Here is an 18,026-nt window from a genome sequence, read left to right on the forward strand (position 1 = left end):
CTTGTTTTTCTAGATGTTTCAGGATTAAAGGCAACTGAAGACTCTGTGACAAGAGGAAATGGTATGCTTATAAATTCAGCTGACCTGCATTAGCAAATTGACCAACTTGTCTTGATATATTTTTTGAATGTAGCCAGTAATTGCTAAAATAGTTCTTTTATGAACAGCTTTATGCTTATGAGTAAACTTTGCTATTAAAGATTCAGAGCTTATAATTTTAGATTAGATTAGATTCAACTTTATTGTCATTGTGCCGAGTAAGATACAAAGCCAAAGAAATGCATTTAACATCTGACCAGAAAGGCAAAGAATAGTGTTATTTACACAATAACTGCGAATAAAAAAAGTGCTACAGCACACAAATATAAAAGTACTGAAACAGTACAATATGGGTGCAATGCTGCTTAGCACTGTGAGAGGTTCAGCAGTGTCACAGCCTCAGGGAAGAAGCTCTTCCTGTGCCTGCTGGTGTGGGAGCGGAGGCTTCTGTAGCACCTACCAGATGGGAGGTGAGTAAAAAGTCCATGGTTAGGGTGAGATGCATCCTTGATAATGCTCTTCGCCCTACCCAGGCAGCGTTTGTGGTAGATGTTCTCAATGGTGGGCAATTGGGTGCCAGTAATCCGCTGGGCAGTTTTCACCACACGTTGGAGTGCTTTGCGGTGCGATACGGGACAATTGTCATACCACATTGAGATGCAGATGGTGAGTATGCTCTCTATGGTACAGAGGTAAAAGTCCGTCAGTATCCTGGGACAGAGATGAGCTTTCTTGATGCTCCACAAGAAATAAAGGTGCTATTGCATCTTTTTGATCAGGATAGAGGAGTTCAGGGACCAGGTGAGATCCTCGGAAATGTGGACACCAAGGAATTTGAAGCTTGATACATGCTCCACTACAGTTCTGTTGATGTAGATGGAGATGTGAGTGCGACTCCTAGCATGCCTGAAGTCCACAATGATCTCCTTGGTCTTCTGGGTGTTTAAGGGCCAGATTGGCACACCACACAGCCAGGTGTTGGACCTTGGCCCTGTAGGCCGTCTCATCATCCCCTCTGATCAGACCAACCACCGTGGTGTCGTCTGCAAACTTGATTATGGAGTTAGAACCATGTACAGGAACGCAATCATGGGTGAAAAGGGAGTACAGAAGAGGGCTCAGCACACAGCCTTGAGGCATGCCGGTGTTCAGGGTGAGAGTGGAGGGCGAGAGGTTGTCTAACTGAACTGATTGGGGTCTGTTAATCAGAAAGTCCAAGGTCCAATTGCAGAGGGATACGCTGATACCAAACTGGCGAAGTTTGATGATCAGCTTGGAGGGGATCACAGTATTGAATGCCGAACTAAAGTCAATGAACAGCATTCTGACGTAAGAGTTGAGGCTGTCCAAGTGGGTCAGGGCAGAGTGAAGTGCTGTGGAGATGGCATCCTCTGTTGACGTATTGGTGTGATAGACAAATTGATGGGGGTCCAGGGTAGAGGGCAGACAGGATTTCAGATGTGATAGAACCAGTCTCTCAAAGCACTTTGCAATGATGGGGGTGAGTGCAACTGGACTGAAGTCATTCAGGCCTGTGGCAGTGGGATGCTTTGGCACTGGCACAATGCTGGTGATCTTGAAGCTTGTGGGGACAACTGCCTGGCTCAGGGACAGATTAAGAATGTCCGTGAAGACCCCAGCCAACTGTCCTGCACAGACTCAGCACACGGCCAGGTATTCCATCCAGCCAGCTGCCTTCAGTACATTCACCCTGCTCAGGGTGGCGTAAACATCGGAGGTGGAAAGTGAGAGAGGCAGTTCACCAGGTGGGAGATCCGCTTTGAGGGTGACCTCCTTGTTCTCTCGGTCAAAGCGAGCATAGAAGTAATTGAGCTTATCAGGGAGGGAAGCAGAGCTGGAAGGGGGCACAGTACTAGGAGGTTTGAAGTCTGTGATGACCTATATGCCATGCCACATGCGCTGGGGGTCCGAGGAGTTGAAATACTCCTCGATTCTCTGTTTATATATGTGTTTAGCGTGAGAGATTCCCCGCTGAGCTGTAAGCCTCCCGGTCTCTAGACCTGAAGGCTGAATCTCTGGCTTTGAGCAGTAAGTGAACTTCTCTGTTCATCCATGGTTTCAGATTGGGGAAAACTTTTATTTGTCTTTGTGATGGCATTCTATCTACACACTTGTTGATGTGCTCAGGGACAGAGTTGGTATGTAAATCAATGTTAACCTGAGAGTCTGTGGTGGCATGGGCAGCAAACGCGCTCCAGTCTGTGTGCTGGAATTGGTGCTGAAGAGCAGAGTCAGCCCTCTCCAACCAGATCTTAATAGTCTTCATTGTGGTCTTTATTGGGAGTGGCCAGAGTTTAACAACAGATCAGGTAGCATTCATGTTTAATGAATCAGTTGACATTTCAACTCTGGTTGAGGGACCCTTCATCAGAACTGGAAAAGCAATATGAAGTGTTATGTTCAATTTCAGGGGAAGATGGAGGTAAAAGAAGAATGATCCAGGATTGGATACAGACAAAAACTGTCAAGTGACAATTATTTTTAAAAAACTGCATTAGAGAAAGATGAGGGAGAAAAAACAAAAGATCATCACACTCCATTAATGTTCTTTGTCCTGTCCTGGGTCAGTTTTAGAAATTTTCCCAGGTGTAGCCCACCTTAGTATATCCTTCCTCTCCCAGGGATGAGCTCTTTGCAGTCCACAAGTGTTGTCACGCTTCTAGCGCTAACGTAGCATGCCCACAACTCACTAACCCTAATCCTAACTGAACATCTTTGTAATGTGGGAGGAAACCAGAGCACCCTGAAAAACCCATGCAATCACAAGGTGACCATACAAATACTTCAGTTGCAGAGAGAAACAAACCCCGATCTTGGCGCTGTAAAGCAACATGCTAACCGCTACACTACTGTATCTGATTAATAACTGGATATTGACCATCCAGCCGCCTTGGCATGTGTGAGAACATAACAAAAGGCAAATTGGAAGTTACTTCTAAGCCCAAGTATTTTACAGAATTTTTCAGTCTTGTGACTTCAACACAGATTACTCCAGTAGAAGGGAGCACTGATCTATACCTATTCATATGAACGATATGTTGTGTATTAAGATCCATTCTCCATAACATGGGGAATATTATCAACATTATTATTAACACAACATGACTCTACCTGAACCCAATTTGGAACATACACAAAAACCAATTTATAAAACGTGTAAATGAAAATTTCCTTGTAAATTGGAGATTTGTGATCCAGTTATATTTTTAACATGATTAAAGCTGGCTATGTTTGAAACTTTTTCTAATCTGCATAAGAGTGCGTAGTATCAAGGAACAAAAATTTACAGAAGTTCATACAAGTTGAGAACCTTTATCCGAAATGCTTGGGGCTGGAAGTGTTTCGAATTTTGAGTTATGGAACATACAATGAGATAGCTTGGGATTGTTATAATTTCCAAATCAATTTGTGCTACCAATGAGCTGTCTTTGTCCTGCACTTATTCGTCACCTATACCTGTGTGTACTTAACAGTGAATATTATTACATACCATTAATAGAATGAAAATATAATATGTACAGGGTAACAAAAGCAGCACAGCAGCATCAGGGGAATACCTGAATCGGCTAGTTAACAACAAAAACAGCAGGCTTTCAGTCTCCTCCTATGATGCCATACACTGTATTTCTATTTTACTTCTTTAGGTTTTGTATGAGTAAACAGTATTGTAGACTTGTTCTGATGTAAGATTTTCATCAGCAGCGATCTTGACAAACTCATCAATGAATTTATCTGCCTCTTAGTGATCAGCAAATGCTTATTTAAAAAAAATTGAAACGTTAAGAAGAAAATAATGCCGTACCTTAAACTTTTGCAACCAGTCTGTGGTATGGCTGAAAGAAGGCCATAGTTGGGAGCTTAACGTCAAAGGATAAACTTTGAATTAAAAGGGCAAACAGGAAGCATAGGCAGTGGTGTGGGTCTGTTGTTAAGAGATGGAAATACATCTTTAGAAAGAGGTGGCATTGTTAAGAAACTGCAAGAGTAACAAAAAACCATATGGGAATCATATATAGGCCTCCAAATAGCAACCAAGGTGTGAGGTTGAGATTGCAAAGGGAGCTTATTACATATGTAATAAGCGTAATGTCGCAATTGTAATGTGGCACTTGAATATGCACTACTACTACGTCGACTCAGGCCTAGGGGGCCGCGTCGGGCACGATGACAGACTCTCCACTTCTCCCTCTCCCTCATCAGTGTGTTCAGTTCATCTACATTAGCAGCACAGCTGTCTTCTAGGAGCGTGTAGACCATAGTCTTGGGAATATGCAAGTGGGTTGGGAAAATCAGGTTGGTGTCGGTTTGCAAGAGAGGGAATTTGTTGAATACCAATGAGATAGCTTTTCCCTGAGTAGTTTCAAGCACAAACTGCTCTGGAAAGCTATTTTAGATTGGGTGTTGTGTAATAATCCAGATCTTATTAGGGAGCTTAATGTAAAGGAACCTTTGGGTGGCAGTGATCATAATATGATTGAATTTGTTCTGCAATTTGAGAGAGAGAAGCACAAGTCAGATGTATCAGTATCACAGTGGAGTAAAGGTAATTTCAGAGGCATGAGAGAGGAGCTTGCCCAGGTGGATTGGAGGAGGGTACTGGTGGGGATGATGGTGGAGGAGAGGTGGCTGAAGTTTCTGGGAATAGTTCACAAGGCACAGGATAGATATGTCCCACAGAGGAAGAAGTTCTCAAATGGCAGGTATGGGCAACCATGGATGACAAAGGAAGTTAAGAACTGCATAAAAGCCAAGGAAAATTATTAATGTAGCTAAAGTGAGTGGGAAGTTGGATGATTGGGAAGCTTTTAAAATCCAACAAAAAGCAATGAAAAAAGCTATAAAAAAAACAAAAGATTAAATATGAGGGCAGACTAGCCAATAATACAAAGCAGATACCAAAAGTTTTTTTCAGTTATATAATGAGCAAAAGGGAGGTGAGATTTGATATTTGACCTCTGTCCCCCATTACTACCTCACCAGCATTATTTTCCAGAGAAGTGGCAGATGAACTTGATGGGTACTTTGCATCATTCTTCACTGTGGAAGACACTAACAGTATGCCAGAACTTTTGAGTGTCAGGGAACAGAATTGAGTGCCATTTCTATAACAAAGGAAAAAGTACTATGCAAAGTACAAAGGTCTTAAGATGGATAGGTCACTTGGACCAGGTGGACTACATCCCAGATTGCTGAAGAGTTAATAGATGCATTGGTCATTAACTTTCACGAATCACTTGATTCTGGCATGGTCCTCCTGGGGGACTGGAAGATTGCAAATGTCACTCCACTCTTTAAGAAGGGAGGAAGGCAAAAGAGAGGAAATTATAGACCAGTTAGCCTAACCTCAGTGGTTGGGGAAAGGGTTGGTGTCTATTATTAAGGATGAGGTTTCGGGTTACTTGGAGACTAATGATAAAATAAGTCAAAGTCAGCATGGTTTCTGTAAAGGGAAATCTTGCATGACAAAGCTGTTATAAATCTTCAAGGAAGTAACAAGCAGGGTGGACAAAGTTGAGGCAGTGGATGTTATTTACTTAGATTTTCAGAAGCCATTTGATAAGGTGCCACATACAAGGTTGTTTAACAAGGTAAAATCTTGCGGCATTACAGGAATGATACTGGCTTGGATAGCGGAATGGCTGACTGGTAGGAGGTAGCGAGTGGGAGGAAAAGGCGGCCTTTTCTGATTGGCTGCCAGTTTCTAGTGTGTTTCTCGGGGGTCAGTATTGGGACTGCTATTTTTCCATAATAGAAACATAGAAAACCTACAACACAGTACAGGCCCTTTGGCCCACAAAGCTGTGCTGAACATGTCCTTACCTTAGAAATTACCAAGGGTTACCCATAGCCCTCTATTTTTCTAATCTCCATGTACCTATCCAGGAGTTTCTTAAAAGACCCGATCATATGTGTCTCCACCACCGTTGCCGGCAGCCCATTCCATGCACTCACCACTCTCTGTACCTACTTCCAAGCACCTCTCGTGCTAGTCATCTCAGCCCTGGGAAAACGCCTCTGAATTTCCACATGATCAATGCCTCTCATCATGTACATCTCTATCAGGTCAACTCTCATCCTTCGTCCTTCCAAGGAGAAAAGGCCGAGTTCACTCAACCTGCTCTCACAAGGCATGCTCCCCAATCCAGGCAACATCCTTGTAAATCTCCTCTGCACCCTTTCTATGGTTTCCACATCCTTCCTGTAGTGAGGCGACCAGAATTGAGCACAGTACTCCAAGTGGGGTCTGACACGGGTCCTATATAGCTGCAACATTGCCTATCGGCTCTTAAACTCAATCCCACGGCCAATGCACCGTATGCCTTCTTAACCACAGAGTCAACCTGCACAGCAGCTCTGAGTGTCCTATGGACTTGGACCCCAAGATCCCTCTGATCCTCCACAATGCCAACAGTCTTGCCATTAATATTATATTCTGCCATCATATTTGTCCTACAAAATGAACCACCTCACACTTATCTGGGTTGAACTCCATCTGCCACTTCTCAGCCCAGTTTTGCATCCGATCAATGTCCCGCTGTAACCTCTGACAGCCCTCCACACTATCCACAACACTCTCAACTTTTGTGTCATCAACAAATTTACTAACCCATCTCTACTACTACATTGACTCAGGCGCAGGGGGCCGGCGTCGGGCACGATGACGGGCTCTCCACTTCTCTCTCTCCCTCATTAGTGTGTTCAGTTCATTTACATTAGCCAGGCCGCTGTCTTCTAGGAGCGTGTTGACCATAGTCTTGGGAGGGTGCCCAGGGTTCATCCTCCCGTGCTTGGGCTCCCATATGATGACTAGACTGGCGGGTAGCTTGGGGTGGAGTAGACAGTGCCTCGCTAGTTGCAGTCTTCTCACCTGGATTTTAGTGGTGAGCATCGGTAGGTTGTTATCGAGCTCGATGTTGGTCATGTGTTGTTGCCAACTCATGTCAAGAGCCATCCGGAGCATTTCGTGTATAGCAACCATCTAGAGACTTTCGCATCGTCTTGGTGAGTGTCTACGTCTCGCATCCGTACGTGAGAATGGACTCTATGACTGCTATGAAAATCCTCTTTTTAAGCCCTCTGGTCAGGTTTGACTTCCAGATTTCCTTCATGTCATTCATAGCCCTCCACGCCAGCGCCTTCCGTATCTTTGTCCTTCTCCGAACTCATCATTCTTGACCCGAGGTACTTGTAGTCAAAGACTTTCTTAATGGTATCATTCTCTACGGTCTTGAGAGTACCTTTGTCGCAGCTAAACACCATGTACTCTGTCTTTTTAGCGTTTAGGTGAAGTCCAACTTTATTGCACTCAATTTCCACTTTTGTCAGTAGCTGCTGTGCTTCCTCCATCTGGTCAGAGAGCAGAACTAATGTCACCTGCAAAATCGAGATCTGTGAGTGTAACTGGTCTGACCCTTTTGGTTCGCCCTGGTTTTATGGTAAAACCAATAGCTTGACGCAGAGCGTAATCAAGGACGATTATGAAGATGTAGGGTGCCAGAGTGTCTCCTTGCAGCACATCAGCTAGGAGCTCGAAGAGCTCGAACACTGCTGTTTCTCCGTCTGGTGATACAACTTTCGCCTTGGTTTTGGTATAGCTGGACTCCATTGCTCTCAGTAGAAGGTCTGGCACTCCGTAAGCTTTCAGGATCTTCAGCATTTTACCTCGGTGAATGGAGTCAAAAGCTTTGCGAAAATCGATGTAAGTAAGCACGGCCGGTAGGTTGTTCTTCTTGACTTCCTCAATGATCCTACGGAGAGCAAGTATTTGCATTACTGTTGTGCGCTTCTGCTGAAAATCATTCTGATTGAATCTTAGCTTAGGCTCAATAGCGGTGTGAATCCTGTTCAAGATCATCCGATTGTATAACTGCTAAGATGCAGGTCAAGCTGATACTGCGGTAGTTATCTGTCTTTATGAAGGATCCAGACTTGGGGACTGGGATAATGTTTGAGAGTGACCACTGTTCTGGTTTGTCGCCTTTCATCAGTGCCATATTACATATGTCCAGCAAGATGTCGTCCAGGTCGTAGTTCTTCAGGACATCTGGTGGTATCCCATCTGGTCCAGCTCTCCTGCCCTGTTTGAGTGCATATTTGGCCGCCTTCAGTTCTTCAATGGTGAATGGGCCGTCATCGATGTCAACTTGCGTTAGTATCATGGGTATGTCCTCTTCTTCTTCCGTGATCGTTGGAGGGCTTCCCAGCAGGTTCTTAAAGTGGCTGAACCATGTCAGGACACGGTCCTCTGCTGTGTTACCACTTATTTGACCTGATGGGGACTTCTTCCGTTTACTGATCTCATTGATTAGGTGCCATGCTTCTCCATGCTACATGTCTTCTATCTCTCTAATCCTCTCAGCTAGTTCCTCTTCCTTTAGTCAGTCATAGGTGGCAAAGAGATTCTTCTTTGCTGTCTTGAACTCATCTCTTAGCTCTTCTGTCGCTCCTCCTAAGTTCGGCATGACAGGCATTGACCACACTTCTTGCTGCGACGACGTCAGGATGTTTTGAGATCCGACTCTTCTTGATTCGCTTCACAGGAGGCAAACTCTTTGTTGCATCTGTGTGTGCATCTAACCCATCTCTCCACTTCCTCATCCAGTTTGTTTTTAAAAATCACAAAGAGAAGGGGTCCCAGATCAGATACCTGAGGCACACCACTTGTCACTGATCTCCATGCGGAATATGACCCGTCTACAACCATTCTTTGCCTTCTGTGGACAAGCCAGTTCTGGATCCACAATGCAAGGTCCCCTTGGATCCCATGCCTCCTTACTTATCTTAATAAGCCTTTCATGAGGTACCTTATCAAATACCTTGCTGAAATCCATATACGTACACTACATCTACGGCTCTACCTTCATCAATGTGTTTAGTCACATTATCAAAAAATTCAATCGGGCTTGTAAGGCACGACCTGCCTCCTCCACCTAGCTTTGTATCATCCGCAAACTTTGCCACAAAGCCATCAATTCCATTATGCAAATAATTGACAAATAATGTGAAAAGTAGTGGTCCCAATACTGACCCCTGAGGAACACCTACTCTACTCTATGTAAACTCACGACTGCATTGCCAGATATTGCTCTAACTACATCTACGAGTTTGCAGATGGTACCAATGTAGTGGGCCACATCTCGTAACACAGGTTGGAATACAGGAAGGAGATAAGCATCTTAGTGACATGGTGTCATGACAACTTTTTCCTCACAAGAGCTGGTCAATGACTTCAGAAAAGGATGTGGTATGCAAGCTCCCATCTACATAAATGGCGTTGAGGTTGATGGCTTCAAGTTCCTATGTGTGTGAACAGCCTGCCTGGTCGAACCACATTGATATCATGGCCATGAAAGGTCACCAACACCTCTACTTTCTCAGAAGGCTAAGGAAATTTGTCATGTCTGTGTCAACTCTTACCAATTTTTAATCTAGGAACCATAGAAAACATTCTGTCTGGATGCATAATAGCAACTGCTTGGCACATGACTGCAAGAAACTGCAGAGAGCAGTGGATGCATCTCGGCTTCCCCTCTGTGGTCTCTGTCTATATTTCTCCATGCCTCAGTAAAGCAGGCAGCATAATTAAAGATCCCACCCACTCTGGATCTCCCCTCTTTGAATGGGTGGAAAATACAAAAGCCTGAAAGCATAGACCACCAGCCTCACAGACAGCATTTATCCACTGTTATAAGACTCTTGAAGGGATCTCTTTTATGAGAAGATTGATTTTTTGCCTCACGATCTATCTTGCACTTTACCATTTATCTGCACTGCATTTTTCAGTGTTTTTTTACTCCTTATTCTACATTGTTATTGGCTTACCTTGTTCCACTTCAATGTATTGTGTAATGATTTGATCTCCATGGACATTATGCAAGACAAACTTTTCACTGCATCTGGTACATGTGACAATAATAGACCAATTCCAATTGGCAACTTCATCCCTAATGCCATGTGACCAGCTTCCCATGCTAGACTTTGTCCGTGTCTTGCTGAAGTCGACATAGACAACTTCAAATGTCTTTCCTTCATGGTCATCTTGGTAATCTCCAAAAAACCCTCTATAAGATTAGTTAGACATGACCTAACCCATGCTCTGTCTCTAACCAGGCCCTGTCAATCCAAATATTTATATATCCAGTCACTCAGAACACTTTCTAATAATTTACTCACTATTAACGTCAGACTCATTGGCCTTTAATTTCCAGGTTTACCCTTAAGAGCTATTACAGCATTAGTCCTCTAGCACCTGTCCCATGGCGAAGAATGTTTTAAATATCTCTGCCAAACTTTGATAAAGCCATGCTGACTATTCTGAATCATATTTTCCAAATGTTCATAGATCCTGCCTCTCAGGATCTTCTCCATCAACTTACCAACCGCTGAAGTAAGACTCACTGGTCTATAATTTCCTCGGCCATTTCTACTCCCTTTCTTGAATAAGGGAACAACATCTGTGACCCTCCAATCCTCCGGAACCTCTCCGTCCCCATTGATGATGCAAAGATCATTGCCAGAGGCTCAGCAATCTCCTCCCTCACCTTCCACAGTACCCTGGAGTACACCTCATCCGGTCCCAGTGACTTATTCAACTTGATGCTTTCCAAAAGCACATCATCTTCCTTAATATCTACATGCTGAAGCTTTTCGGTCTGCTGTAAGTCATCCCTGCAATCGCCAAGATCCTTTTCCGTAGTGAATACTGAAGCAAAGTATTCACTAAGTACCTCTGCTAGCTCCTCTGGTTCCATACACACTTCTCCACTGTCACACTTGATTGGTCCTATTCTCTTACATCTTATCCTCTTGCTCTTCACATATTTGTAGAATGCCTTGGGATTTTCTGTGTTTCTAAATGCAATGTTGGCATTTATTTCAAGGGGAATAGAATATAAAAGCAAGGCGATAATGTTGAGGCTTTATAAAACACACTTGGAGTATTGTCAATACTTTTGGACCCCATATCAGAAAGGATGTGTTGTCATTGGAGACTGAATGGAGGAGGTTAATGAGAATGATTCTGGGAACAAAGGGGTTAACATAGAGGAGCATTTGGCAGCTTTGGGCCTGTACTCACTGGAATTTAGAAGAATGCAGAGGGATCTCATCGAAACCTAATGAATGTTGAAAGGACTAGATGGGGTGGATGTGGAGAGGATGTTTCCTATGGTGGTGGTACCCAGAACTAGAGGGCACAGCCTCAAAATTGAGGAGTGACCTTTAGAACAGAAGGATTTTTTTTAAGCCAGAGAATAGTGAATCTGTGAAATGCTCTGCCGCAGACAGCTATGGAACCAAGACCATGGGTATATTTAAGGCGGATGTTGATGTTTCCTGATCGGTTAGGGCATCAAAGGATATGGCAAAAAGGCAGGTATATGGGGTTGAGTGGGATCCTGGATTAGCCATGATGGAATGGGGGAGCAGACTCGATGGGCTGAATGGCCTAATTCAGCTCCTGTGTCTTATGGTTTGTGGTTTAATATTCACAATTATCTTCAATTTTCAGTTCTCATGATAGATCTTTGGTTGTTTCATGATCAACATACCATTAAACAGCATATATTCACTCCGATGCTGATGAATCCATTCTTTGAGTATAGAATTGAGATTTTCATTTTTTATGCAGCATTTTTCTACGTTTTGTTAACTTCTGTTTATTATACAAGTTTGTATTGCTTCCTGAGCACTTCCTACTCTTCTGGCTATCTTCGTAGCATCTGCAAACTTTGCCACAAAGCCATTTATAGTAAAACTATCTGATGCACAGAGTTCTGTGCATTGCCTGTGAACCTTCCCAACGCCTGATGGAATTTTCCATTTGTGATGTGTTGTCAGCGCTCAAGAAAATTTCGGAGGCTTTCAGATTTTGGAATTTCAGATGTGGTACTCAAAACAGTACTTGAGTTAAAATGTAATGTACATTGGGTGAGGAGGGGAACAACGAAGCACAGATAGTATAACAAATTTAGTCTATGTCTTTGAGGAATAAATAGAGTGGATAGCCAGCGCCTCTTCCCTAGGGCACCACTGCTCAATACAAGAGGTAAGGGGTGGGAAGTTCAAGGGGGATATTAGAGGAAGGTTTTTTACTCAGAGAGTGGTTGGTGCGTGGAATGCACTGCCTGAGTCAGTGGTGGAGGCAGATACACTAGGTGAAATTTAAGAGACTACTAGACAGGTATATGGAGGAATTTAAGGTGGGGGGTTATTTGGGAGGCAGGGTTTGAGGGTTGGCACAACATTGTGGGCCGAAGGGCCTGTACTGTGCTGTACTATTCTATGTACTATGTCTATGTACATGTAATTTATTCTAACTAGTATTAGTGCAGTTCCAATTTGCTGTTCAATTTTCTTCTGCTCTTATTCATATTGCAGATCTTGTACCAAACATTACTAGAAATTGCCTTTGTGGATATTCAGTAATTGTACTCCTTTAAAGAATAATGCCTGATGGCTGCACATTTTTAAGTTACTGGTTTGCAAGAATAAAAAGCTCAGAATCAATTTTCTTTGCAGTTTTAGGTGTCTCACCAGAGCTGAATACCCTATTTTCCACAAGAACTAATTCAATGGGTTCCTGTGCAAAGGAAGACTTGCACTCAAGTTCCCTGCATGGCCTTTCACCTCTATCCCCTGTGAAAGAACAGAATCAGTGTCGTGAGAAGGCTTCCCTACTGGGCCAAATCCAGAGTGGGAGGCAATACCCGAAAGAGCCAACTGGACAGGTATTTCAAAGCCTATGCCTGCAACATTTATTTGTGGAGAAGGAAATGTGATTAATATTTGAGTTGATGACTTTTCCCAGAACTGGAAAGAGTTGCAAATGAGCGACTGTATATGCAATGGAGAGTAGAAGGTCAAGATCTATGTTGGGTGTAGGGCTGATGTCAGAATCATGTTTAATAATCACCGGCATATATGGTGAAATGTTAACTTGGATGTGATTAAATGACTAAAGGAGTGATGGTGCAGAATGAAGGAGTGGGGGAAATGATTAGTAGAAAGCAAAAGGTTGATCAAAGAGGGTGTTAGTGGTAGTAAAATATCTACAGTTGACTTCGTTTAATGTGGGGAGGCTGAGCTACTACACGGTCCTTGGCAGGTCGTGGACAGGGTCCAGTGGCCTGGCATGCAAGACAGTTGGGTACACTTCACTGCTGGAGCCTCTCTTGCTGTTGTGATGTGTCATTATCTTCCATGAGCTCCACTGTTGATCCCTTGGTTAGCATGTAGTGCTCTGCTTGTGTTAATTTTGCTGTGAGCAGATCTTCCATTGATATCTAGTCACTAATATCTAGTATTCTCAAGTGAGATGATTTTTTAATCCTTCTTGGACCATCATTTTCTTACAGTTGAAAGTAAGGAAGTATTTACACTTTTTTTTGTCCTTAATAATACATGAATCCTGAATTTCTGCAGGGAACTGACATGGGGATCACAAAGTTAAAATTAGAGCAAAATGGTCAGACGGAAAACAAGAGGTTTGATCAGGTAGGCGTTGATTAGGTAATGTATGCTTTCTAACATGAATTTGTTATTGTCAAAGAGACTGCTAAGGCAATATTGGAAAATTAGGTTATTAAGCAATTTAGTTTTATTTATATATTAAAAAAAAAATTCTGGGAAATTGTGCCTGAAAACCTTGAGTATATGTAAAGGAAATATACTTTTGTTGTAACAGGGAAGAGGTGAGCTAAAGGTTAGGGTTCAGTGATGGCATTTTGTTGGTTCCAGATTGGGGATTCTGTGCAATGCTGAGGGGATGCTTCATTGCTTGAGGCCCTACTTTGATGAAAAAGTAATACATTATTTTCTAAGGTGCTTTAGATCAGGGGAACCCAACCTGGAGTCCATGGACCCCTCAGTAAATGTTATAACAAAAGGTTGGGAACCCCCTACTTTGCCTCCTCTCCAATAGTTTCTTTACCAATGGCATGAGACTCACCAGTCTATACTTCCCAGGATTATCCCTATTTCCGGAAATTGCCTTTGTCTACAGGTGACACAAAGATCTTGGTCAAGGCCCCAGCAATCTCATCTGTTGCCTCTCAATAATCTGGGGTATATATTGTCAGGCCCAGGGGACTTGTCCCTAACGTACCTTAAGGGACACAGCACCACCTCTATTTATCAAGATGGTTTCTGCAGAGTGAAACTCTTTAAGCCATATTTTTTTTAAAAAAAAACTCACCTAGTTTAAGCTGTTTTCCTTGAAGCAACACATTAGCCAATTGACTTTTGCAAGTTACTGTTTTTAATTGAAAGTCACTATTAATTTTCAGAAACTTTATCTGATAAATCCACATCTTACCTGGGTTATTTTGAAGCTCATGCTGCACTTCAGATAATGTCCTTAAAAACAGATGTCCAGCTGTAAATTTAGATCGCGGTCAGTTCAAGAACTGTCTATTTAGAATGAACATTTCCAGAAGTGATGGCACTATTTATGAAAAATGAGAGAGATAAACTTGAAATTAGCCACCTTGTCAGTCTAACATGCCAATTTTTGGCATCTGTTTGGTCTCAGCACTTACAGAGAGGGAGTTTATTGGAGAGAAGTAGCTTAAATTTGGAAAGAGTTTAAATACATGCCAAGTCCAACTGAATTGTTTGAGGAAGTGCCGGGTAGATCTGTGGATGCATGCAGTATAGTGTGCATGGACAGTGGAGACCAGGGTGGTTTAATATATTTCCAGAGCTGCCTCTGCATAGTGAATCCAGTAAAATATATTGAACAAAACTTGTAATGCGGTTCTGTTTAGTATTCCTAGTTGGCAGATATAAAATCTTTTCAGCAAATTTAAAAAAAAAAATCCCTCCAAGTTTTCGTTATTAATTTATTAATGGCTTCATTTTGTCCATAAAGTTAAACTCTTCCATAACTGAGTCTGGAATCTTGGAGTCGCCTCTAACATCCTCCATGGTGAAAACACCTGAACTATGGGAAAGAAAAGGAAGAGAGTTTCAATTTACCCAGGAATCCATTAAGCACAATTCTCCTATACCTGGTGGGTATTGTACTGCTTAAATTTGAGTTGCTGTTATACAATGATTATTGGAAAATCAAACAATTACACGTACATAGGTGATTATATAAAACTACATGCAAGCATAGAAAATTAAATGACAAAGAAATAATTCTACACCCCAAACCAATTCCTTATTTATCTTTTCAAAATGCAACACCTCACACTTATTCAAATTAAATTCCATTTGCCATTCCTTGGCTCGCTCACTCAGCTATCAAGATCCCTCTAAACCTGATAACCATCTAGGACCGGCATCTCCAAGTTCAAAGTAAATTTATAATCTAAGTACATATGTGTCAGCATATACACCATGAAATTATTTTCTTGCTGGCACTCAGTAAACACAAGAAACACAATAGAAGCAATGAAAGACTGCACCTAACAGCTTGGAAAAACAATCAATATGCAAAAGACAACAAATTACAAATACAAAAAGAAAGAAAAATAAAGAATCACAATAATAAGCAATAAATATCAAGAACATGATGATGAGTCCTTGAAAGTAAGTCCATAGGTTGTGGGAACATTTCATTGATGGGGTGAGTGAAGTTATCCCTTCTGGTGCAAGAGCCTAGTGGTTGACAGGTAATAACTATGCCTGAACTTGGTGGTGTGGGCCTGAGGCTCCTGTAGCACCTCCCTGATGGCAGCAGGGAGATGAGAGCAACACACATCAAAGTTGCTGGTGAACGCAGCATCTGTAGAAAGAGGTGCAGTCGATGTTTCAGGCCGAGACCCTTCATCAGGACTAACTGAAGGAAGAGTGAGTAAGGGATTTGAAAGTTGGAGGGGGAGGGGGAGATCCAAAATGATAGGAGAAGACAGAAGGGGGAGGGATGGAGCCAAGAGCTGGACAGGTGATAGGCAAAAGAGGATACGTGAGGATCATGGGACAGGAGGTCCGGGAAGAAAGATGGTGGGGGGGGACCCAGAGGATGGGCAAGAGGTATATTCAGAGGGACAGAGGGAGAAAAAGGAGAGTGAGAGAAAGAATGTGTGCATAAAAATGAGTAACAGATGGGATACGAGGGGGAGGTGAGGCCTTAGCGGAAGTTAGAGAAGTCGATGTTCATGCCATCAGGTTGGAGGCTACCCAGACGGAATATAAGGTGTTGTTCCTCCAACCTGAGTGTGGCTTCATCTTTACAGTAGAGGAGGCCGTGGATGGACATGTCAGAATGGGAATGGGATGTGGAATTAAAATGTGTGGCCACTGGGAGATCCTGCTTTCTCTGGCGGACAGAGCATAGATGTTCAGCAAAGCAGTCTCCCAGTCTGCGTCGGGTCTCGCCAATATATAAAAGGCCACATCGGGAGCACCGGACGCAGTATATCACCCCAGTCGACTCACAGGTGAAGTGTTGTCTCACCTGGAAGGACTGTCTGGGGCCCTGAATGGTGGTAAGGGAGGAAGTGTAAGGGCATGTGTAGCACTTGTTCCGCTTACACGGATAAGTGCCAGGAGGGAGATCAGTGGGGAGGGATGGGAGGGACGAATGGACAAGGGAGTTGTGTAGGGAGCGATCCCTGCGGAATGCAGAGAGAGGTGGGGAGGGAAAGATGTGCTTAGTGGTGTGATCCCGTTGGAGGTGGCGGAAGTTACGGAGAATAATATGTTGGACCCGGAGGCTGGTGGGATGGTAGGTGAGGACCAGGGGAACCCTATTCCTAGTGGGGTGGCGAGAGGATGGAGTGAGAGCAGATGTACGTGAAATGGGGGAGATGCGTTTAAGAGCAGAGTTGATAGTGGAGGAAGGGAAGCCCCTTTCTTTAAAAAAGGAAGACATCTCCCTCGTCCTAGAATGAAAAGCCTCATCCTGAGAGCAGATGCGGCGGAGACGGAGGAATTGCGAGAAGGGGGTGGCGTTTTTGCAAGAGACAGGGTGAGAAGAGGAATAGTCCAGATAGCTGTGAGAGCCAGTAGGCTTATAGTAGACATCAGTGGATAAGCTGTCTCCAGAGACAGAAAGATCTAGAAAGGGGAGGGAGGTGTCGGAAATGGACCAGGTAAACTTGAGGGCAGGGTGAAAGTTGGAGGCAAAGTTAATAAAGTCAACGAGTTCTGCATGCGTGCAGGAAGCAGCGCCAATGCAGTCGTCGATGTAGCGAAGGAAAAGTGGGGGACAGATACCAGAATAGGCACGGAACATAGATTGTTCCACAAAGCCAACAAAAAGGCAGGCATAGCTAGGACCCATACGGGTGCCCATAGCTACACCTTTAGTTTGGAGGAAGTGGGAGGAGTCAAAGGAGAAATTATTAAGAGTAAGGACTAATTCCGCCAGACGGAGCAGAGTGGTGGTAGAGGGGAACTGATTAGGTCTGGAATCCAAAAAGAAGCGTAGAGCTTTAAGACTTTCCAGATGGGGGATGGAAGTATATAAGGACTGGACATCCATGGTGAAAATAAAGCGGTGGGAGCCAGGGAACTTAAAATCATCAAAGTTTAAGAGCGTGAGAAGTGTCACCAACATAGGTCGGAAGGGATCTCCCCCATTTCACGTACATCTGCTCTCACTTCATCCTCTCGCCACCCCACTAGGAATAGGGTTCCCCTGGTCCTCACCTACCATCCCACCAGCCTCCGGGTCCAACATATTATTCTCCGTAACTTCCGCCACCTCCAACGGGATCCCACCACTAAGCACATCTTTCCCTCCCCCCCTCTCTCTGCATTCCGCAGGGATCGCTCCCTACACAACTCCCTTGTCCATTCGTCCCTCCCATCCCTCCCCACTGATCTCCCTCCTGGCACTTATCCGTGTAAGCGGAACAAGTGCTACACATGCCCTTACACTTCCTCCCTTACCACCATTCAGGGCCCCAGACAGTCCTTCCAGGTGAGGCAACACTTCACCTGTGAGTCGACTGGGGTGATATACTGCGTCCGGTGCTCCCGATGTGGCCTTTTATATATTGGCGAGACCCGACGCA

At 43.7% G+C, this 18,026-nt stretch overlaps 1 protein-coding gene across 2 annotated transcripts in view; it reads left to right on the plus strand.

Annotated features, from left to right (window-relative positions):
- The window catches only part of nedd1 (NEDD1 gamma-tubulin ring complex targeting factor), a 79,910-nt gene that overhangs the window by 36,848 nt on the left and 25,036 nt on the right, over nucleotides 1-18,026 (plus strand). For both annotated transcript variants that reach the window (XM_072241254.1, XM_072241255.1), the window contains exons 10-13: nucleotides 14-61; nucleotides 12,580-12,788; nucleotides 13,483-13,554; nucleotides 14,930-15,071. In XM_072241254.1, the coding sequence (XP_072097355.1) occupies nucleotides 14-61; nucleotides 12,580-12,788; nucleotides 13,483-13,554; nucleotides 14,930-15,071 (471 nt within the window). The remainder of the gene's footprint in view (nucleotides 1-13; nucleotides 62-12,579; nucleotides 12,789-13,482; nucleotides 13,555-14,929; nucleotides 15,072-18,026) is intronic.

The sequence above is a fragment of the Mobula birostris genome, chromosome 23 (assembly GCF_030028105.1).
Source record: "Mobula birostris isolate sMobBir1 chromosome 23, sMobBir1.hap1, whole genome shotgun sequence".
NCBI classification, from domain to species: Eukaryota; Metazoa; Chordata; class Chondrichthyes; order Myliobatiformes; family Myliobatidae; genus Mobula; species Mobula birostris.